Below are 22,564 nucleotides of genomic sequence, written 5' to 3'. Positions count from 1 at the left end.
ATGCATCAAAATTCTAGTAATTTAGGTTTCATCTGTGATGAGATGGAAGATCTCCAGGATCAGTAAAATTTCAGGTTATTTATAAAAAAAATGCTTTTTATGCTCTCACAGCTACTTTTGATTATTTCCTCTTGGATCCCTGGGATCAGTATTTTCTTTTAAATCTCATTACAATCTTATTAGGAGGTTCCAGGTTTGACTTTCAGCCTCTCTTCCCCAACAACCTGAGTTACAGATGAATTCAGGTGTACAAGTCTACTATCCACTATCTCCTTGGTAAGTTTCTCTTCCTGGTCCCAGAGAGGATCAGCTATGCCTCTAGCCACATGCACAGACAGAAATGATACTCATGGAATTGATTACTTCCTCACAATTATTTCATGTGGGGAAATAAATCTCCCATTCCTTAGGAGAACCGGTCAGGTTCACTTGAGCCTGTAGTTCCTATTAAGTAAATCAAAGAACACTGATCTTAAACCAAGCAAGGGCACTGGCAAGAAGTGGGAAAGAGGGGGAAGACACCTCTTACCTGGAGATAACAGGAGCGCTGTTTGCAAATAGGTACCAGACAAAGGGAAGAAAGAAAAGGAAAGAACATTAAGATCCCATCTTGAAAGTATCCCCAGACTTTGTTGTGGCTGGCAGCATAAGAAAAGCAATGAGCTTAGTAGGTGAGAGCTGAGGAACGCATGCAAAGAAAGCAGCACTTGGAGCATGCGCAGCAGTAGCAGCAGCAAGAGGTGTGAGCAGCTGTAAAGGCTGCCGAGAAGTTAAGAGAGTTATCCCCACACTTCCCCTGCAACCTTGGAGAGCTAGGGATGGAGGAATGGGGGAACCAAATGAGAGGAACAGAGTCTGAGTAGGTTACTCGTGATCCAGTCTGAAAAGAAGAAGTGAGAATCCAGTTATCATGGAAACTAGGTGGATTGCAACCTGCTAGAGGAGCTGGCTCATCAGTGGTGAGTGTGTCCATACGGCTTGAGTGTGCAAGAGTGCAATGGTGCCGGATTTTATGAGATCTATTCTTAACCTGACAATCAGACTATGATCTGCTCTCCAGGGCCCATAGATTTCTATGGCCATGAAGTGCATCTGAGCTACCACGTTTATTTCTCCTAAAAGAATGAGTTAGTGAAAAAGATAAGTCCTTCAGAATGTTTTCCTGAAATGGTTTGTCTTTTTTATAGATATATCCTGAAGGTTAGGGTCATGGACATGGACTCCTATCATTTTGTGTCACCTGGGTCCATTAAGTCCCTACATCTAATAGTGTTCAGTAAAGTTTTGTTTTTCACCATCTATTTTTGCAATCATCTTTTCCATGGATGCTGCATCTATGGGAGGTGGCCTTCTTTTTTCCAGAAAAGGCAGATGAAATCAGAGTCCATATATTCTGGAGAAGAGAGACTGTCAGAGAAGGGAGGTGACAAATGAAAGTTCCTTAGATGGACTGGGACATTGAACCAAGATAAAACCAACACAAGTTGTCCCTAGTCTCTGAATTTATAAACCTTGAGTTTATAGCATTTATCTGAATTTATAGCATGGTACTTATGCTAACTCTTTTAGACTTCAACATTCCTCCAAAAAAAAAAAAAAAAACTTATGACATACCATGCTTTTATTCTGATAGTGTCTTAGTAAAGCCCGTCACTACTTGGTGCTTGTCAGATAAGTCTGGAAACACCCTTCCATGATTGGTGGAAGGGAGTTGTGACTTATTTTTTCTAGGAATCTCTAGGAATGCAACTCAGGCCTGGGATCTATCATCCCATATTCATAGCCACTGAAGACATGTGGACCCAGAATCTGCACACCATATAAACAGCAATTGATTCTTCCTGATATCTTCCATTTAGAATTCTAAAGAAGTAATGGATCAATGCCTATCGTCACCACATGGAGATAGAGAACAAGAGAGCTTGTTTATTCTGCTCCTTCCATGGGTTTGCCTGGGAGAGCATCTCCTGGTCCCCGAGTTCCAGTGAAGGCTGGAGATCCCAACACATGAGTGTACCCAGGCAGGACACACACCAAGGAAGTTCTTCCAAAAAGGTCCTAGTGCTCTGGTTTTCACTCAGACGTCCATTCCAACCCAGGCTCATTCCTAGAGCACAGAGAAGGCCTGCCATCAGCTGAAATTGCATCATTCTCTGGCCATTGTCGGCAGGAATCTGAGGCTTCCCATTAAACAGCTACAGATGGGTCTGTGAGATCCAGGAAGGCCAACTTTGAGTGATGCAATACCTTGAGGGTGTTTTTCCTGTTGCTGCTGATGAGAGAAGCTGGAGTGGAACTTTCTCCTGTATTGGCCACCAGGGTCAGCTTGAGAGTCATTTAACCCCGCTCGTGCACTCCAGGCACAAACAGAAAAGAGAATAGCTCTGTGAGTAATTAGGAAGCAGCTGGGGTATTTGTCTGGGCGCCCCTACATGTGGGAAGAGGAGGAACAAACAGGCCCAGTTATTGGAGGGTAGTGTTTTCCTTCCCCTCCTGAGACTTCCAGTGTCCAGGTCCAGGCCCAACAGCCCTGAAGAAGCTGCTCACTGCTGCTCTCAGAAGCCGGTTTCGTAGACTCCAGGACTTACTCCACTCTAGGGCAACCATGTTTACTATTTATCTTTCCTTTTTTCTCTACCACAGATTGTTCAGAGCTTTTAATATCACTTCTGATGCCTGTTTTGTTTGCCAAGAATACAGTCTTCTATTTCAAATCCTGTCCTTTATTTTTTAAAAAAAATGCAATTGTCATCTTGACCATGCAGAGAGTATGTCATTCTAAATGCCTAGGACTCTCCCATACAGCAGTGATAATGAAAAGCAATTTCCACTGTACTGTCTCTCACTCCGAGAGCAGCAGGGAATTCTGCAAATCAGTATGGGTTTTCATTTGATTCTGAGTCTAGACAATCTGGTTTTATGACCTTTCACCTTATGGTGGTCTGATGCCAATATATAAGAAGAACTGGGAAAAAAAAAAAACAAAAAACAAAAACCTGAAAGTCAACTCCCTAGGCCATAGGGCAGGAGGCTGAGAAATTGACAAATTTTTTATTGTCTGCTTCCATCTTAGGATCTTGGTCACTGGAAAGATATGGAGGTACATCCCACAGAGAGCTCGCTGAAATATTTGCCTTCTCACCTATACTCTCCCTCAAGAGTAGATTTCACCAGGGCTTTGCTGATAACTGACAAAGAATCCAGTGTAAAAAGGAAAGGTGTCCTCAAAGGGGGAGTAGCTATAGGTATTTGCATTTGGCCAGGTCTCTAGAGAGCAGAAGACCTATCTTAGGTCACTTTCTGTCCTGCAGTAGGTAGAGGTTTTAGGGGAGGGAGAAGAGAAGACTTTATTGACTGTTGGAACAAAGGCATCGATGGTGTTCAATTCTTTCCTCCTGGCTGGAGCCTCTGCCTTCCTTCCAGCTCCCCTGTATGATCCTTTGGGCTGCTTTGACTTGCACTAAGTAGCTGGAACTGTGGAAATTGATGACACTAGCTTACAATGGCCTCAGGTGTTTGCTAATTTCAACTAATCATGAAAAGGTAGAATAAATGCACAAGGGAGGTGAGAAGGAAGTAAGGAAGGTGCTGACACAACTTGTGAGAATCTCCTTAGTGGCAGGAACTGGATGATTAGCTGAAATTCAGTGAAATGGCACGAGAGATGCTTTCTCTCCCTTTGGCAGTCAGCTGATGGCAGCACCTTATTAGGTGATCAAGAAGAAGGTGAGCTATGGAAGATCCAGAGGGTGTCAACCCGTATACCACCAGATGTGTCCAAGCCAGTATGGCACAGAATTGGTTTAGCTCTTCAGGTACTCCCCAGAGGATGGAAAGAACGGATCAAACAAACATGTCTGAGAAGAGCTATAGAGGAGCCTTGGGAAATGCTGCTGCCCAATCCTTTGGGTCTATTGGCTTCTTGCTGTTCCTTGTTACACGAATATGAAGTGGTTGCAAAATGATTGTCCTTTTTGAACCATGGGTGAATTTCACTGCTCCGTTCTCCATGAGACTCCCGGCAGCATCTCTTCCCTTAAGGGGAGTACCAAGGTCCTCCTCTTGGTATTTCCCTCGAGCACGCTTACTCATTTCCCACATCTATTTCTCTGACTCTTTCAAAGGGGTAGCTTCAATCATTTTCTTCAAGGGGAGAAACACTTCCTTCTTTCTACCCTGGTTGCAACATAACCAGCCCCTTAGGGATAGACCACTGGCAGGTATGCTGAGATGCATGTCCTGAGGAGGAGCAGGGGCCACTTCTCTAATGTGGGATAAAGGTTATTTGAGGGATTTAGGCAATATCCTCACTTGTGGATGCCAAGCTAAGGTAGGTGTACATGAACCATCCATTAGCTGTCTTCAATAGTTACCCTCAGAAACCAGCAGCAGAGACTACACCATTGAGAGTCCCTTCCACTGGTAAACCCATCATCAATCCTCAGGGCCGACTTAGAGTCAGTTTATTTCAGGGCTTACTGGCTAGGGGAATTTTCACACCTGGACTTACTTCTTTTCTCTTGAAGACTATCAGTTTTTTTTTTTGCTTTAAAGCTTGGATTATCCCAAAGTAGCTTGAATTAATTACCCTACCTTGGGCTTCAAAGAGGGGTAGAATGGGGTGGACAGGATGCTGGGGGGAGGAAGAGTAGCTCAGGATTCCAGGTTGCAGGACTGCCTCAGGAGCCAGCTCTCTCTCAGAGAGCTCCAGAAGCCTCTGACAACTGGTATACCTCCCCATGCCACCATTGACCCAACTGGGAAATAGCCAGATGACACACTTACCTCCATGAAGGGCAGAGGGGCCCATGGGCCACTCTTGCAAGTGAATAGCCTGCCAAGCATTCATTAGAGGTCGAAGGATGCAGCAGAAAACTGTCAAAGCATCATGGCAACGTGAGCCCCCCACCCCCATCCCCCACCCTCCCATATTCAATCCTGGCTAGAGAGTGAGGGGTGGCAGGGTAAGAGGCAGGGAAGGGGCACAGGCATGCAGCACATCACATTCCTTTCTTTTTCTTCTCCTCCCCACCCATCAAGGAGTCTTCCCAATCACAGGCTACGGTATGGGGTGGGGTGCAGGGGACAGCGGTAACTGGATAAGTGTAGCAACACATAGAAGTAACTCATCAGGGTCGTGAGGAGTTGAGGCCCCAGTGCTGCCCAGAAGGCGGGAAAGGAGGACTTTGGAAATAAACTATGGCTAAGAAGGCAGAGATGAGACCGAAACAGGGTGAGAGCGAGAATACAGGAGGGAAAAAGAATTAAAAAGTCCATTGGCCAAAAGGAGAAAGGAGGAGGAGGAGGAGGGAAGAAACAGGGTGGAGGGGAGAAAAAAAATAGAGTTGCTTTTTTCTTTTGGATTGTTTAAAAAAAAAAATTCTTGCTTTTTTTGGTTTGTTGTGGTTGTTTTGTTTTTAAAGAATCTCACACCTGATATTCCACGTTCCATCCATTTCGGTTCACCAAGGGCAATGAAGAAATTCTCTTGCCTTTCGTATTCCTCCTCATCTACTATTTTAACCCTTATGGTTTTCCTGTAGGGACAACAAGAGAGAGAGTGTGTCGACTGGGTGGGCAGGTTGGTCGGTCACCTGGAGCATAGCCTTTAAAATCATTCCCCGTCACTCTTGGCACATGCAGCCCTGTCCCACCACGGTGGCCTTGGATAGGACTATGGTGGATTGTGATGTTCTCATATAAAAAATGGTCTCGGCTTTTCCTGTCTCCTTGATCACAGTTGTTCTTGTGGGTGAGAGGGAAAGGGAGCCAGGAGGCCAGGACAGGTGGGCAAAGGGAAGGGCCAGGAGGACAGGAAGGAAACGGGGAGGGAGATTGGGGATGATGGTGGGAGGAGTCCTTTTAGGTCCTGCCGAGGGTTAGTAGGAGGTGAGTGGGGCAGCACATTCCACAGGGTGTCACATGGTAACAGTGCCATTTCTTTTAGGCTGCAGGTCAACTACCTGCCTGTTGGGATGACCCAGAACCTTCTACCATAGCAAATACATCCGTGGAACCCAGGACCTGTATCCCTTTTTTTGTGCCTGTACCCACTTCTCACATGAGTCTCTTAAAGAAAAATTTAAAAGGAAAAGCATTTATGAGGAAGGTAGAGAGAGAGAGAGAGCAGGGGGAAAGAACGGGCAGCAGAAGTCTACTGTCTTTCTCATTCTTTATTTGATAGTGGACTTGTGCTATCAGGTGGGAACCAGAATAAACAAATACTAACCACAATATGATACAAGAATCCATTATATTTCTACCTCTATTGCATGGGGCGTTGGTCCTAAGTCTGGCTTCATAAAAGCTGATTAACTTGGGTTTGGGGCACAAGGTAGTGAGATTTCTGTTCATCTCTGGCTATCTTAAAGAGGCATGGTGTCTTTTACAAGCATATCATTCAGGGAAGCAAAATTTCTTGAAAGTCATTACCCTACAAAGACTGGCTGGAGGCTAGCTCAGGCTCACTGTCACCTGGAGAGTTTGGGCATGTCTGTCTCCTGGTCCTTCATGGAACCACAATGGTGGTTAGCAGGCCCAATTAGTGAGCTGGAATTTTTATTTTCTGGGGTTTTTTTTGGGGGGGGGGTGAGAGGAGCAGTTGGCTGGGACCTAAATTCTCTCAAAGTGCAAAGAGAATGAATGAAAGACAGCTTAGATGTGTCCTCAAATCCTCTGATATTCCTGTGATATTCTAAAGACATGCTCTGCTTTGCTACCAGTAAAGTAGTAAAATGATCTGAGCTGGGTTTTTTTTTTTGAGGGTGGGGCACAGGACTTGATGCGTGTGCGTGCATGCATGTGTTTCAAAAGTACATCTTTGGTGACCTTTGGGGCCCTTTCTTGGACACCATTTCATACTTCGCTCGGTGAACCAAAGACAACACTCACTGATTGTTGAGCCATTTGGGGGTGATTTCTTCTCCTTAGATATGAGGTCCTGGGTTATCTATAAGATGTGAGTGAGACTGTTTTTCTGCCACAGAGACTTTGCTATTCAACAGGAATTGGGAGCTCTGCACCCATGAGCCTGGCCCAGAGGGACATGATTGATGACTTAGCCAAAGAACATTGCCCCCCAAATCTAGTAGTTACCTCCTCCATGGAAAGGATCTAGATGGAAAGGATTTCCTGACCTGCTTAGTGGAGGCCATGGGATGTACTATTAAGAACTAAGTCTTAAGAGTAGGGATGTGGCAGATCAGACGGCTCCTGAGGCCTGCTTTGGGAGTGGAATGAACCATGACCCCCAAAACACAGATTCTCAACTTTTGAGGACTCTAAGCTCAGCCCTGGGAATAACTGTCCCCGTCAATCTGTGCTGAGTCTCTTTCCTCGTGCTGCCTCTTGTCCGCCTCTGTGCTGCTGCCCTTTCTCTTTCCTGTGCTCTGAGTCATTCAAGAGAAGCTGAGAATCCACATTCCCTACTTCTGGGGCTTGGGCAGGGGTCTCTCTCTCTCTCTCTCCCTCCCTCCCCCTCCTCATCCCAGAAAAATTGCCATTGGTTCTTGAGCATCCCTTTTCTGGATACCATGTGACAAGTTGGCAAGTGTTAGGAGAGAGCTGGGAACAGAGAGAGGACAGAGGAGAGGGAAAAGTGAACAGAGAACAGGAGAAGAAGAAACAGGGAAAGAGACTCAGGTAGAAGAAAGAGAAGGAAGAGGAGAGAGAGGGGTTGTAGAAAGGAAGAAAGGAGAGAAGAATGTTAATGTTAGTGTGGAGGACAGGGTACTACACCTTTCTGAAAACTCATATCCACCATGCGGGGGCCCATCATCTGAATGAAGTAATTCTTGTTTTTCTCATACGCCTCATCATCAATTACCTTGATGTGAATCGTTTTGCTGTGGATGGAAAAATAAGTATCATAAGCCAGGAGCCGAGTGGGGGCAAACCAACCAGGAGAAAAAACAGGAAGAGAAGGAAACAGCAAAAAGATGCAGAGAAGTTCAAGTCTGTCCCAACGCCACAGAGGTGGTGGCGTGGGGGAGAGTGACTGCCCAGGGCCCCCTCCAGACTCAGTGGGTTGCTCATGTGCTTCACGTAGCTACACTATGTGACCATACTCAAAGACTGGAGGGAGCTTGGGCTTTATGGTCAAAGGCTGTGTTCTAATTACAGATATGCTGTGTGATCTCAGACTTTTTTTTTTTTTTTTTTTTGGTACCAGGGATTGAACCCAGGGGCACTTAACCACTGAGCCACATCCCCAGACCTTTTTATTTTTTAATTTTGAGACAGGGTCTCGCTAAATTGCTGAGGCTGACTTTGAACTCGAGATCCTCCTGCCTCAGCCACCTTAGCCGCTGGGATTACAGGTGTGCACCACCGAGCCTAGCTCAGATGAATAATTTAACTGATACACAAACAGGATAACAATGCTTATACCATCCTTGGGCAACTGTGAGCAATTGAATAATACACAGGAGATACCTTCTAACCCCAGTAGTTACCTGCAACCACAGATTGTACTGAATCCTCCATATGCTATGCTTTTTTCCCCTTATGCATACCGATGACAAAGTTTAATTTATTAAAGTTAGGCACAACAAGAGATGAACAAGAACTAGTAATAAAACAGAATAATTATAATGATATAATAAAAGGCATTTAAAACTCACGAGTTGTTTTTCTTTTCTAGAGTTTTCTGTAGATAAGGATCAGGGACTACTGTATAAAGGCTCAGGCATTAACACCTTCCCATAATGTTGGTTTCTTTATCCTTCTTGCTTTTGGAACTAGGGAGTTTTTTTTTTGTTTGTGTTCTTTTTTTTTTTTTTTTTTTTTTTTTTTACTTTCAAAACCAGCTGATACTAATTTAAAAGATTTATTTTATAGAAAGAGCAGGAAGAAAGGACATTCCAGGACCAGACCCCAGACCCCAAATGGCCTTGGGAATCTAGGCCTAAAAAAATTCCAGCTATTTTACCCCTTCTGTGTGGCCATGACAATCAGGGAGGGGCCTGTAGGGGCCCGGGGGCTATTCCACACGTGTCATGCATCCTGGTGTTTCATGGCTGGCCTCAAAGGCCACTGAGTCCATCTCCAAAGGAGCTCCAGCAGTCACAAGAGGAACACATGGGTGGGTCCCTTAACTCTAGGGCACCCCAGATTCTACAGGGATCTTGTGACTCACACAATTACACTGCTCTGTGTGTTGAAAAGTGGTATTTTGTTAATGTGAACATTTAAAAATATAAGTTGGCTTTAAAACCCCTGATTTTTACATTTCTTCTTCTTTTTTTAAAAAAATACTAGTTGCTTTAAAAACAGAGGCAGGCCTGCGCCTCTCCCCCGATGTTGCCTCATGAGCGGACATTTCGGGACCAGACCCCAGTCAAGACATTTTGGCCTCCCCTGGAGGATGTGAGGCATTGCCAATGGAGTGAGCCGTGGAGACCCCCCACAGGAGCCCTGGCCTGCTCCCAGGGTGCTTCCCCTTCCAGGCTCTGCTGCCCTGAGGCTGGCGTGGCCTTGGTTGGGAAGGTGGAAGCCTTTGGCTCCTCCCTTCCTTTTTATTAAAGTAGGAATATCTTTACAGTCTAACTTGGGTCAACTTCTTTGCTTTCCTGAGCATTCCCAAGTCACCATGAGCACTGTGGTTGGATGTCTACGGAGTCTCTGCTGGTGACCATGTTGATCCTGCAGACTGAGATTCAGGGTCCATCACTCCCCGGGGTGAATGTAACAGCAATTACTAATCTGCCCTGAGCCCTGCCAACTGAACTTCCACAAAAGCAGACTCTAAGCCCTCATCTCTTGCCAGGCCTGGTACTGACAAACCCAATGAGCCACCACTAGCAACCTGTGAAAGCCACGACACTTGGTCCTCCTTCCCCCCAGGATGTGGAGACCGAAGGCCTGCCTTGAAATCCCTCCTTCCTCCATCGCTGGCAGGGCGACCTTGGGCATCTTGTCAAAGTTCTCCACGACTCACGTGTGAAATGGAATAACAATCCCTACTTCTCTGGGTTATTAAATGAGATAATGCACAGGAAGTTCTTGGCAGGATGTGTGTTCTGTTTAATAAATAGCAACCATCATTTCTAAGAGTAATAATGACCTCAGTTTGGTAGTTGGAGAGTAATATCGGAGAGGATCTTAACAGCTTCCAGCCATTAAGTCAGAAAATAAGGGTACATCCACAAAGAATTGGTGACCCAAGAGGTGGTACAGGCTGTAAATAGAAGTCAGGTCAACAAAGATTGGAAAGAACAGGAGGAGAGATCCCAAATAGGTTATTAGAGGGGTTTGGAGTGTGATGAACGGTAACAGAGAGCACCTCTCATGTTCCCTCAAAATCTGGCCTCTGGCCCCCGGTAGCGACAGGGTCTGGGCAGGGCAGACCTCGTGTCACCCAATACTGCATGACTTGTGCTTGTTTTAATTTGGGGTGAACAGATAACAGAAAAGCAGCCGCCACTGACTTCTTAGTCGAGGGTAGGGAAACAGGACAGTCAGGAATTTCGGCTCGCTGGAGGAGGCGCCAGGTGGAGGGTGGGATGAGGGAAGGGGCAGGCTGTGGGATTCCTGGGCTGAGATCCTTCACAGCGGCACATCTGTTCTGATAGAAGGTGTTACTTTGCCCGGAGGCCACAGAGAGCCCTTCCAGCTCTGGGGAAGTTCTGGCTGGTCACACAACCAGGTCAACAAAACAAAACAAAAACATTTAAATTGAACAAGAGTCACCAGCCAGGTCTCGAGTTCTGTTTCCAAACTTCTTCTCCCACTTCGGTCCATGGCACAATCGTCTACCAAGCGACTCAGGCCCCAAGCCTGGCATCACGCCCAACCCCCCAACCTCCACCCCGTCTCCTTCTTTGGCGCATGCCTCTGGCCCCAAACACGTGGACCATCACCTGGCCCTTCTGGGCTTCCTGCCCTGCCCTTGCTTGCTTTCTTCAATCCTTTCCCCGTATTACAGTCGGTGTCATGGATTACAATCAGCCCAGGTCCCACGGTGGCCCCTGGAGCTGGAGTTAGCACAGAGCCCTACCGTGGCCTACAGGGAGCTGCAGAGCCCCTGGACTTCCCAGCAGCAGCTACCCTTCCAGGGTCCCAGGGGCACTCATCTTCCCACTCCTCAAATCGGGTCTGCCCCCACTCCCCGGGCTTCCCTGTTTCTGGGATCAGGACTGGACTCACTCTCATCCCTTGAGTCTCCTTGCAGACACCACCTCTTCAGGGAGGCCCTGTGTGGCCACTTTACCTCCTGGACACACCCTCCCCGCGAAGGTCTGTTCCCTTGTGATACCCCATTGGTTCCTTTCAGGGCACTGATCCCAACCCAAAGTTAGCTGATGGTTACTTGGGTACTGTCTCTCTGTCCCCATTTGAGTGTGAGCTCTGTGAGGACGGGGACCTGTCTGTCTTATGTGTCACTGTAGCTCCAGCACCTGGCAATGCCTGGCATGTTAGGAGGCCCCCCCCCCATCAGGACTCTGAGTGCCATGGTGAATTCTCACACCCCTGGGTTCTCATGAAATGCATCCATTCTGTCTTTTTGCAGTAAGAACATGTCATGAGGGACAAAAATTATTTTGAAGGCAACTTTGATGACATGCCTAAGGATTCTCATTGGGACAGTCAGTTGGAAGGTCAGAATCATCACCTTGGACGCTCAGTTAATTTAACCTATGACATCTGTCCACTCTGCAGAAGATCTTTCCAACGACAGGGATCTAACTCATGGGTTCAGGTGGGGATGTTCAAATCCTTCATCCCAGTTCCTCCTTCTGGCTCAGTGGTCTAACTAGATGGTCCAGGGGACAGGCTCTCCTAGGCAGCTGCTCCTGGAGTCTGCAATTTGTCAGCGGCTGCAGGGCTCACCCACACCTGCCTCCAGCATCTCCAGCTCAGACCTGGCCGTGCCTCCGGGACAGGAAGCCCCAGGAGATCTCCCACCAACAAACCAGAGGGCTGGGGGAAACGCTGCAGGCAGCTTGCTGGCCTCACAGAGCATTCCTTGCAGTGAGACACCCCATCGCATTGGGCCCCTGATCCTCAGTGTGCTGCAAAGTTCTCTTTAACTGTTGAGTTCCTTCAGGGTGAAAGGGAGAGGAAGCAGCATCTATCCATTGAATAAATGAATAATACATTGGAGGAGGACCCTTTGAATTTCACCATATATGGAAAGGAAGAAATCTGGAAAAAAATCATAGATGGATATATAGCGTCTGGCTCCATGAGAATAACTTTTTAATTTTATCCTTATTTTGCCATGTCAATATGAGTATTATCATTACTTCCATTTTAAAGATGAGAAAAATGTTCAGACAGGTTAAGTAACTCACCCAGAGTCACACAGCTAGTCAGCAGCGGAGTTGGGGTTTTAGCATATGTTCCTTATTACTCCTATAGCTTACTCCCTACAAGCAGGTAAGTAAGCTCTGAGTGCCATTCCCAAGCTGCAGCCACCCTGGGAACCACGGAGTTAGTTCTCCCACTGAAGTTCAGCCTGCCCAGGCAGTAATAAGTGGATCTGTTCTGAGTTGGACTGTGAGGCGGAGGCTTCCTAGCACTTTGGTTGTACCATGTTTGAAATAATCTCTAAACACAGGCTGAAATTTGGAGTCTGAGATCTCTTCCCTCATGATTCCTTCTAAATGACTCTTTTGTATATCAACCTGGCTCCCTCTTATCACTTGTAAATGTGTCTTGCTGCTCCAGGTCACTGGATGCTCACAAAGCTTCTTGGACCTGAGGCAGCAGGATGGGGGAAATGCCTGTGAGCCTTTCTAAGAAGATTCTAGAAACCTCACATCTCCATGCTAGATTCTTTTTTCTGTCTCTTTTATCTTCCTGGTTGAGCACCAGCAGCTCCCCTCTCTCCCCCAGTCAGGTTTCTGACTCTTCAAACCTGGGCAGAGTCCCTCACCTCACCAATCCCTGACAGCTCCATGCTGATACTCCCCTCATCCATCCGCCCACCCATCCATCCAACCATTCATCTATCTACCCCCCATTTATCCAACCATCCATCCATCCACCCACCCAGCCACCCACATACCCATCCATTCATTCTTCTATCCACCATCCATCCATTCATCTATCTACCCATCCATCTCCGTGAACTTATTTTTTTCAAATTTGTCCACACAAATGCTGTACTTAAATTCTTCTCATTGTGCTTCACCATGTCATATCCCTGATCACTTTGGAGGTCCTTCCTTCCTTCCTTCCTTCCTTCCTTCCTTCCTTCCTTCCTTCCTTCCTTCCTTCCTAATTTCCTCCACTGGTTAATCTTCCACTGGTTAATCCATCCACCCATCTATCCCTTTCACTCAAGAAATAATTTATTAAGCACTTAGTACATGTTATGTGTCATTATCAAGAAAAAAAGATCTATTATGCCTTTAGAGAGTCTTTCATGTAGTGAGGAGGCAGACAATTAATTAAGTAATAATTGTAAGATGTGGTAAGTATGATGGTGGGGTAAGAGCAGGGCTGAGGAACCACTTGGCCTAAAATCAGATCAGTGTAGCTTTTCCAGGGCATGGGATAATTAATCAGGGATGAATGATGAGTGGAGTTGGCTTGGCCATAAGGAGGAAAGCCTTATGAGGGGATGGTGTGTACTTGCTAGTGAGAAAATACATGATGGTTTCAAGGGAGTGACATGAGTTTAGGTTGGCCACAGTGTTGAGACTGTAAGCCATACCAAGGAGTTAGGGGTGTCCTGCTCTGTCCTCTACTATTCAGATCCACTAGCGAATCTAAGATACAGCTAAGGTACCACCTAGGTCTCAGAGGATGTTCCTGCACAGCAAGCCCACATTGCTGAGAATTAAAATAAGGATTTTCTATATTCTTATTGTTGCTCTAAGTTAATCATGTACTGTCTGAAGCATTTTCTGTTTGTTTCATGTGTAATTATCTCGCCTCTTGAAATAAGTTGCATTTCAGGGGCAAGGAAGATGTCTTATCCCTATACTCGTTGGTTCCTCTTCAGTGACACCTACTAGATACTTGGTCACTGAATCATCCATCCAGCTGTTCATCCATTCATCTCCCACCCTCTTGATACTTCTCAAAGACAAGCTCCTGCTTTCATGGAGTATATAGTCTAATATGTGTGTGGGTATATTTATACCTTTTTTATTTCCCCTTTGTTTGTTTGTATGAAATTTCCATAGAGCAGAGGTCACTATTAAACTCATTATTATTAGAAATATTTAAAATCATTATCATTAAAATTTATTTAAAAATTATTATTAAAATATTAAAAATTCAGTGTCTCTATGGAGGAAACCAACTTATTCACACATTTCTCAGAGAGTTCAAGTAAGTCTTGACTTAAATATACAACAAATTTAAAGGTGGCTCCTAAGCTTGACGATTTCTTCTGGCTACTAAGCAAAGATCAAGCAGGGGTCTGTGCCTGTGCACGCACACACACGGGAGGGAAGGGGCCCACTCACTGCCTCATAGCATTTTCTCTGCTAGGACGAGAGTGCTCTTATCTCTTTGAGCTACTGTAAAGATTTCTTTGCTGTCTCATGGTGGAAATGCTCTGTATTTCTAATCATGAGTGTGTGTATGTGAATGGGGTATGGTGGGGTGAGGGTCAGGAACAATCCACTAGAATTAGAAGGAGAATCAGGCCTTCTTAAAGGTAATCTTTGTAGTGGTCTTGCTAGTTAATCTCAAAGGGGAATTAAATTCTTAATTTTCATAGCTGTAAACCTATTTTTCAGCTCTGTATATGACTTTTATACATCCTTCTTTGGGTCCAAATATTGCTATTTATAGCTCTATTTGAGCCCCAAGTTTGCCCTGGCTCACCTTAAATGTGTGGGGGAAGACAGAAAGATTGACAGCTCCAATTCTCTCCCTCTTCTAAGTCAAGAGGGGAAGTAAGAAACACAAGTGATCTGGGAATAAATGGTGGCTGTGTCCTGAAATTGATAAATCCCCTTCTTGGAAAGGCAGTGAAAATAATCCATGAAATAATTTATTTAACAGTGTGTCTGCTCCCAGCACTGAAGGGAACAAGTGGCTGGTTATCTGATTCATGGCTTTACAGATGTTGGGTCCCTCTGTCTTGCTTTGTCTCCTCCTGGGGAACTCATTTTTAAAGAATGATTTTGATCTGAACAAAAAAGAGAAAATTTGTGTGGTAGAGACATAAAACTTCGGACCCAAGAAAAACCTTCTAATCCTTGGGGAGAGAGACGAGCTGGCTCCCCAGGGCCTGGGTCAAATTTGGCCATTTCTTCCTGCTTTCCACCTTAGTTCCCTGTCCACTGGAGCATTCGAGATCCCAGTGAGTAGTACCTTCAGAAAACATGGCTGTGCCTGGGCTGGTCCTTCAATTAGAGACTTCACTCTGTAGACGGTCAGCTAATTCTATAGACGTTTTCTTGACCCCACCAAGCAGGGGCCAATCTGAAGCAGAACTGCAGCATTGAGCACCTGCCCTGCATCCCATGCACATAGGAGTGAAGGGGAACACTGTCCCCGGGGGTAGTACAATACCATGGCCCATAGCGGCCCTGGGTGCGAGAACTGTGTACAGCTGGCATGTCAGTCATTTGAGGTGGATTGAGTTTTGGGTCACAAAGGGGTTGTCAGAAATTTCCTTCTGTGAGCCTTCTAAACGACCTGTCTTCCCATCCATAGCTCTTCCCTTCCACTAGTCAAATGGCTGATGCTTATTATCATTATTGTTTTGGATGACCTAGACACAGAATGGGGCCCAGGCTGTCACAGAGTGGGAGCCAGAGGGCTCAAGTCCGAATCTCAGTTCAGCTAAAGAAGCTGTGTAGCTTCTGCTCTAATAGGAGAATCTAGTCCACGGCTGGTTTTGCTTGCTTTGGGTGCTCTTGGGAGGAGCACAGTAGGCAAATTTTTGGGGGAAATAGAGTCTAAAAGCAGAAGTAGAGAATTTTCACAAGGGAGGGAAGTGGGGATGGAAATCACGAGACCTTTACGTGGAAAGGTTTGACGTCCTGATGGTCCACACGGGCTGTTCCAGAGAACAGACAGTCACAGATCCAGGGCCAGGGTGAGGGTGAGACTGGGGAGAAGGGCAGACGTGTGCCAAAGATGCTCGGCTCCTTCCTTGCCGTGGGTTCTCCTAAGCCACCTACCCTCACTGAACTTACATGAGAACAAGAAGCCTGTTTCTGTCTTGGGATGTTTTATTGGTCATGATAGGAGCAAACCCTACAACTCGAGTTTTGGGAAATTGCAGGTCTCATTCAACAGTGTGTGTTTGTGTTTGTGAGTGTGTGACATAAAGAGGGCTCCTATGTCACACTCCAGAGCTAACCTCTAACTAAGTCTTTCAGGAAATCAGACCTACAAGGCCTCAGCCTTGCAGCCTGTCATCCACCACGGCCCCAACTCTTCATTGGCTCCTCTTCTTCCTCCCCCCCACTAGGGGAGGTACCTGCCCTCTGCTAGGAGTCCAGTTCTGGGCACCCAGCCCAGGTTGCCCCAGGCCAGCTCTCCACTGTGCTTCTTACTTGTAGGCAGTGGGCCCGGGGAATGGCTGGAGCGGGGGGTGGCTTCTTTGAGGCTGCTGTCTTTGAACTGTGCTTCTGAACAGATGGCAGCCGGGTCTCCATGCTCTTCCTTCTGCCCGCGCCCCCTTGTCAGACCAGTGTGAGCCACCCTCCCTCCACTCCTTGGCATGGTCCCTCTCTGCTGGGACCCCTCCTCTGGCCACTACTCAAACCACTGTCGCCACTTGCCTGGACTCACACTGGCCACCTCACCTGCTTCCCTGTGTCCGTTCCTCTCATTCTGTTACAGTCCACTCTCCTTTCAGCAGCCAGAGGGACTTTTTTAATTTTTAAAAGTAAACCCCAACATGCCACTGTCCTTAAAACATGGATAGGTTCCCACTGTGCTTGGAATACAATTAAAACCGTATAATCCAGAAATTCTGAAATGTAATGTTGGCCTCCTCAGAATCATCTGGAAGGCTTGATGAAACACCGAATGCTGGGTTGCATTCCCAGAGTTCTTGATTCAGCAGGTCTGTCTGGGTGGGACCTGAAAATGTGCATTTCTACCAAGTTCCCAGGTGCGGCTGCTGCTGGCTCCAGGCTCACACTGACAGCTGCTGATCAAGCCCTCAAAGATCAACCTTTCTTGCCTTCCGAACACCTTCTACCATCTTTCTTCTACTCTGCCCTAGCCAGAGTTGCCTTCTTTCCATTTTCTTGAATGTGTCAACCTCATTCTTACCCCAGGGCCTTTGCACTAGCTGTCTCTAGTCTCTGGAACTTTTCTTTTCCAGACATTCCCATCACCATATTATTTTTAAATGTCCCAGCTTACATGCCACTTCCTTGTCTACCCATCTGATGGGTGCTCCAGAAGTTCTTCATGAAATCACCCTGTTTCATTTTTCTCTTGTTAGTTTATCTATGTATGTTTGGTATCCTCCATTAGAACAAAATCTCCCAGACAGCAGAAGCCTTTTCTGTCTCATTTATCAGCACCTGGAATAGTCTCTGGGATACAGACGGTACCCGGTATATATCTGTTGAATGAATGAGTGAATTGTGGTAGACCATGAACCCAGGACTGTCTGACCACAGAGCCCATGCTTTACAGTCACCAAGTTACACGGAGAGGGATATGGAGGACCAGCTCTCAGCTGGTCTCACTGATTCTGTTTTTGTACATACTACTCTGTTGTGAGCGCTGTATTGATCACTTTAATAGTTCCCTTTGATTTTTCCCAAAAGAGTCTAACCTCCTTTTCCTGGCCTTCAAAACATGCATGGGAGGAGGCATCTTGGCTAGAATTCTGCCTCAGCTGTCACTTCAATTATTCGGTCATGACTTTAGTTCAGCGTATCCTCCTTTGTTCCTTTCTGTGACCGATGCTATGCAAATGATCATCCACTCCATCCTTCAGTGGTTAAGAACATGGGCCTTAGAATCAGAGATATCCACGTGCTGTCCTCAAAAGTTTTGGCAAATTACTGAATGAAGCTCTCTATAAGCCTCAGTTTCCTTATCTGAAGATGTGTGCAATTATAAGACCTACCCATGGGGTTTTTGAGAGGACTCAACATGGTAATACAAGGAAAATTTGTAGCATGGTAACTAGCAAGGAGTAAGCAGTCATAAATGTCACTTAATCTGGTGATGATCTGTTTAAATTATAACTGGAGCAAGCAAGAAAAGGATTATGCTTCCCCTAGTTCCTAGGACAGGATCAGAAGAGGTTGAGATAACTGGCAGTTTGACAAGTGCTGATTTGGGACCAGGCAGGGTATTTCCTGAACTCAGTGGTCTGGTCTGAGGATGAATTGCTGACAAAGGAGGGTATGCCTTGAGAGGTCTTGCGTTTCCTCAACACCATTCCTCATTCTCATAGCACTGCATATTGGCCTTACCCTATTTTAGGAAGTCTAGAAATGGAGGTCATCATTCCCCTGCACCTACTGCCCCAATGTGAACCAAATGCCTTTCAAAGGTCAACTTTTCCTGGTACCCAACACCGTTTTCTCTTAGTTCTTAGTGCAGAGGCAGCTCATTTGCATACCTAAATCCCATTGGTTAGAGATAGACCTTCAAGGGTCCAGGTTTATCTCCACGGGGTATGGGTGGAGAACCAATGGGATCAATTCATACTCTTTTTGGGGGGCAAGGGGGAGACCAGGGATTGAACTCAGGGGAACTCAACCACTGATCCCCATCCCCAGCCCTATGTTGTATTTTATTTAGAGACAGGGTCTCACTGAGTTGCTTAGCACCTTGCATTTGCTGAGGTTGGCTTGAACTCAAGATCCTCCTGCCTCAGCCTCCTGAGCAGCTGGGATTACAGGTGTCCACCACTGCACCTGGGTCAATTTGTACTCTTGAGGGCTTTTCAGCCTTGGATAAGGAGAGTTAGTTCATGCCTGGACGGTCGATGCTCTTACTGACACCTAAGCCCCCACCCATGCCCTTTTCTTTTTTCAGAGATGCACAATCTGATTTTGTAGTACCGGTTCCAAGTTGTCAATGTCCTTTCCCACGCTGCCTTGGCTTTAACAAATCCTCCCAAGATCTGCTCCTTACTCTGCTGGACAGAGTGAGGGCGTGGGGGCTGTCCCTCCTCCTGTTTCTACCTCTCCACTCTGTTCAGGGGCAGAAGATGGGCGGTTACTATTCCTTTCAAAAAACAGGACATTTACCAAGTCCTGTCTTATTGGAGGAATGAAAAGAAGCTTGGGTTTAGAGACAGGTGAGGATCAGCTGGTAGGAGGCAGGCCAGTTAAAATCATGTTTGCTTATACTACACATCTGGGGGTGGCTGTCTTTCTGATGACATTCAAGGCATGGAACAGTCAGACAGAGTCATTCACCTGAGAAAGAAACGCAGTGACTCTCTGGGGTGATAAAAAAAAAAAACAACAACGTAATGACAGTGACAATAATATAATACCTTTTAAACTCTGCACTTGCCTGGAGGGCCCTTAATCAAGGATTTCAAAGCACTTTCCCGAGATCTTGCCCATTCATCTTTCCCACATCCCCAGGAAATTGCTGGCAGGCAGGTAGCACAGCACTATAAATAGAGTACTGTATCATTATCTTTGATGTGAACACTATGTATTTAGACAGCATTTTCTCTGAAGAGCTCAAGAGCTCCACACACGTTATATTATCTAATTCTAACTCATTCATATGACGGCCCCCATATTTGCTGCCTTGCAGGTAGTTTAGAAAGCTTTGGATCCGACAGAAATTCACAACTCTGAGGCCTACTCTCTTCCTCCCACTCCTGCCTGATTCACAAGCACTTCTCACTGCTCCTCTTGCTGTCCTTAAACAGCCACGAGCACCGCCGGATCACCCCGTCCAGATGCCACCATGACACAATCACCCTCGGCATGCACACTCAATTTCAGGTCAGTGACACCAACGACTGAAAGAAAATGACATAATAAATTTCCTTACTGCCAGGTTCCATGTGGATCTAGTCTGTTGGATTTCAAAGCCTCACTTGTGCGCCTATCTGATGGACTCCGTGATATTACGAAGATACGGGGTGGGGATGGATCCACAGCAAGCACGGATCACAGGAGCCAGTGGCTGAGGTTCAGCCGCTAGCACAGTCCCTGTTCACCTTGAAAATGCACATCACCTTGAAAACTGACCCCCAGTGGGTTTCTTTTGTTTGTAAGAGCTTTGTATGTCCTTTCCACTGATAGCCTCAGGCCGGTGGTATTCTTCTGGTGTGGACTTACAGGGTGTGTCACATGGTAAGGAATCCATCGATTGTGTGATCATTTTCTTAGTTGTCTTCTCCACTGTTCTAGGCTCTGTGGGGGGGGGGGCAGAGGGCTCTCTATATCTCCGGAGCTGAACACATGTCTGATGCTTAATAAAAAACACTCTTGAATGAATGAATGAATGAGGGAAGAAATGATGGTGGAAATCACAACGAGCATTCTCTCTGTTAGGGCTTCTAATCACACCTTTATGCATAACTATAAGTTTCACTTTAGTGCATGATAATGCCACCTCTTGCCCTGGCATACCCTGGGAACTGCAGCTTCAACAACCCTCATTTCTCCCCAGCCCCAGGAAACACAGGGGGCGGCTTAGGTACATAATCTAGTATCATCTCATAATTTAGTGGAGCTCTAAACTCAAATTGTTTTTATGATCTGCCCCAAAAGCCCAGTGTTCCCAGCAAAAGATGTCACCTGCACCTGTCTATAGGGTACGAGGGGTAAAAACATAGAAACTCTGGGGGTAACAGAAGCTTGAGTTAAAGTCTTAGCTCTATTGCTTACAGCTGTGTGAACTTGGCTGCGTTCCTAACCTCTTAGAGCTGCTTTCTCTTCAGCAGTAATGTGGAGAAGATAACATCCACATTGTGGGGTGGTGGAGGTTAAATGAGAAAGCGCAGGCAGCAGGCTTGGTAAATGACTGTTCCTTTCCTTCCTTCTATCCTTGACCCCTTCCTTTGACTCATCCTCCCTTCTGGTGGCCAGTTATCCTTTGGATGCGTCTAGCTGTCACCCCATAGGTTTTAGGCTCCATGCTGGAAGTGTTGAGAGACTCAGACTATATTTAGATGCCTCAGTTCTTTTATTTTTTTACACCACTGTGTTGCTATGGTGATGGTATGAGCGGGAAGGGGGAGGACAGCTTGAAAGTAAGGATGGAGCTCAGCCGTGGAGATCAGTGGCTCTGGCTGTGGACTGTTCTAGTGAGCTGGTACTCTTCAAGATCCTTACCTGTGCATCCCATCAAGAGATGCCGCAAGGAGAAAGGAGGAGGTTCTGCCTGGCAAAAGCGCTTAAGAAGAGGGAAGATAAAGAGGACAGACTGCTGAAAACCGCTCACTCCACTGGCCCGGACACAGCCTTATCCCCTGGAGTCCTTCTCCAATGGCTTCTCTATCCATCAAGTCAGCAGACAGCAAATGGGGTTGGGTAGAAAAAAGGCATTAGTTATGTTGGAGTTCGGAAGATGTTCAGATCAGAGTCCTCACGAAGAAAGTCACATCTCTGCACCAGGGTACAGACTTGTCATGGATTCAGTCCACAGGGATGACCAAAGTCACACAAGGGCAGAAAGGACAAGGTTCCTTTAATTGTGCACTTGCTGGATTTGAATGTGGGCAGGCAGGCTCCATGCTGATGGCCAAAGCCCTCACTGTAAAATGATCCCGTGTTCCTAAGGCTGTTAGACATCATTTCGTCAGGTCCTCAGAATGGCCCGGTGAAGCAGGATTATCTTTTCATGAGGAAATGACACAGAGTTGGCAACTCACCCAATGTCACACAGCTGGTAAATAGCTGAGAATTGAACTCGGGCCACCTGGACTGAAAATCCAATGTTCTTTCCAGTATACCAATCGCTCCCCAAAACGATTTTTTTTTAAAGCTAAAGATAATTTATGTGAAGAAAGTCTATAGTGACATATAACCAACAAAGCAGATCAAAACAGAGTGGCTGCAACTGATGTGGAAGGTCCAGCTAAGACAATTCCTCCTCCCACCTCACCTGTGTGAAGAGGGTTCTCAACAGCACTCTTCAAAGGGTGGCTGTTGAAGCACCCACATTAGAAACAGCTGGGGTGACTGTGAAATGCTGATTCCCAGGTCACAGGCCCAGATTCCAATACAGTAGATTTAGGGTACAGGAAACTAGGAGATTTTGATAAATACTAATTTAATTGGCGGTAACCTAGCAATACTGGGTCAGAAAACCGGGAGACGGAGCATAATCACATCACCTATTTCTTTTCCCATCTGATTTCTCAGGCTCATTTCCAGCAGCCTGAGATCATGCCTGGCAAAGCAATCTGGCTGGACTGTTGGGTAAGGGTTTTGAACTGTCCTCTGGGCCTCCTATCTAGGGGGCTTATCAGGGCCCAAGGAGGCCACAACCATTTTCTGGACTTGGTGGAGTCATCATTGTGCCTAATGGGGCAATGTCCATGGGACGAGGCCCTGCATGAGGGTAGAGGGGCGGGTGTCGTACTCAAAAGCATCAAAGGGGCATTTATCAGGTGAAAAGTCCTAAAGGAAAGGGTGAGGTTTGGACTGAAAATATATTCATTGGCCAAGCACAAAGTCCAGAAAGATATGCAGGGAAA

At 46.3% G+C, this 22,564-nt stretch overlaps 1 protein-coding gene across 10 annotated transcripts in view; it reads right to left on the bottom strand.

The window, feature by feature from the left end:
- Slc8a3 (solute carrier family 8 member A3) overlaps nucleotides 1-22,564 on the bottom strand; it is a 135,431-nt gene that overhangs the window by 10,185 nt on the left and 102,682 nt on the right. For 4 of the 10 annotated variants that reach the window (XM_026391091.2, XM_026391090.2, XM_026391093.2 and 1 more), the window contains exons 3-4: nucleotides 7,738-7,844; nucleotides 530-547 (exon numbers count right to left, since the gene is read on the bottom strand). The exons of 1 other annotated variant lie outside the window; for it this stretch is intronic. In XM_026391091.2, coding sequence (XP_026246876.2) covers nucleotides 530-547; nucleotides 7,738-7,844 — 125 coding nt within the window. Of the gene's footprint in view, nucleotides 1-529; nucleotides 548-5,433; nucleotides 5,538-7,737; nucleotides 7,845-22,564 lie in introns of all 10 variants that reach the window. 5 more of the 10 variants (XM_026391096.2, XM_077800188.1, XM_026391097.2 and 2 more) reach the window with 3 other exon arrangements.

The sequence above is a fragment of the Urocitellus parryii genome, chromosome 6, assembly GCF_045843805.1.
Source record: "Urocitellus parryii isolate mUroPar1 chromosome 6, mUroPar1.hap1, whole genome shotgun sequence".
In the NCBI taxonomy this organism is placed as follows: Eukaryota; Metazoa; Chordata; class Mammalia; order Rodentia; family Sciuridae; genus Urocitellus; species Urocitellus parryii.
The sequence above is the reverse complement of the archived record's forward strand: the minus strand, read 5'-3'. Positions and strand labels throughout refer to the sequence as shown.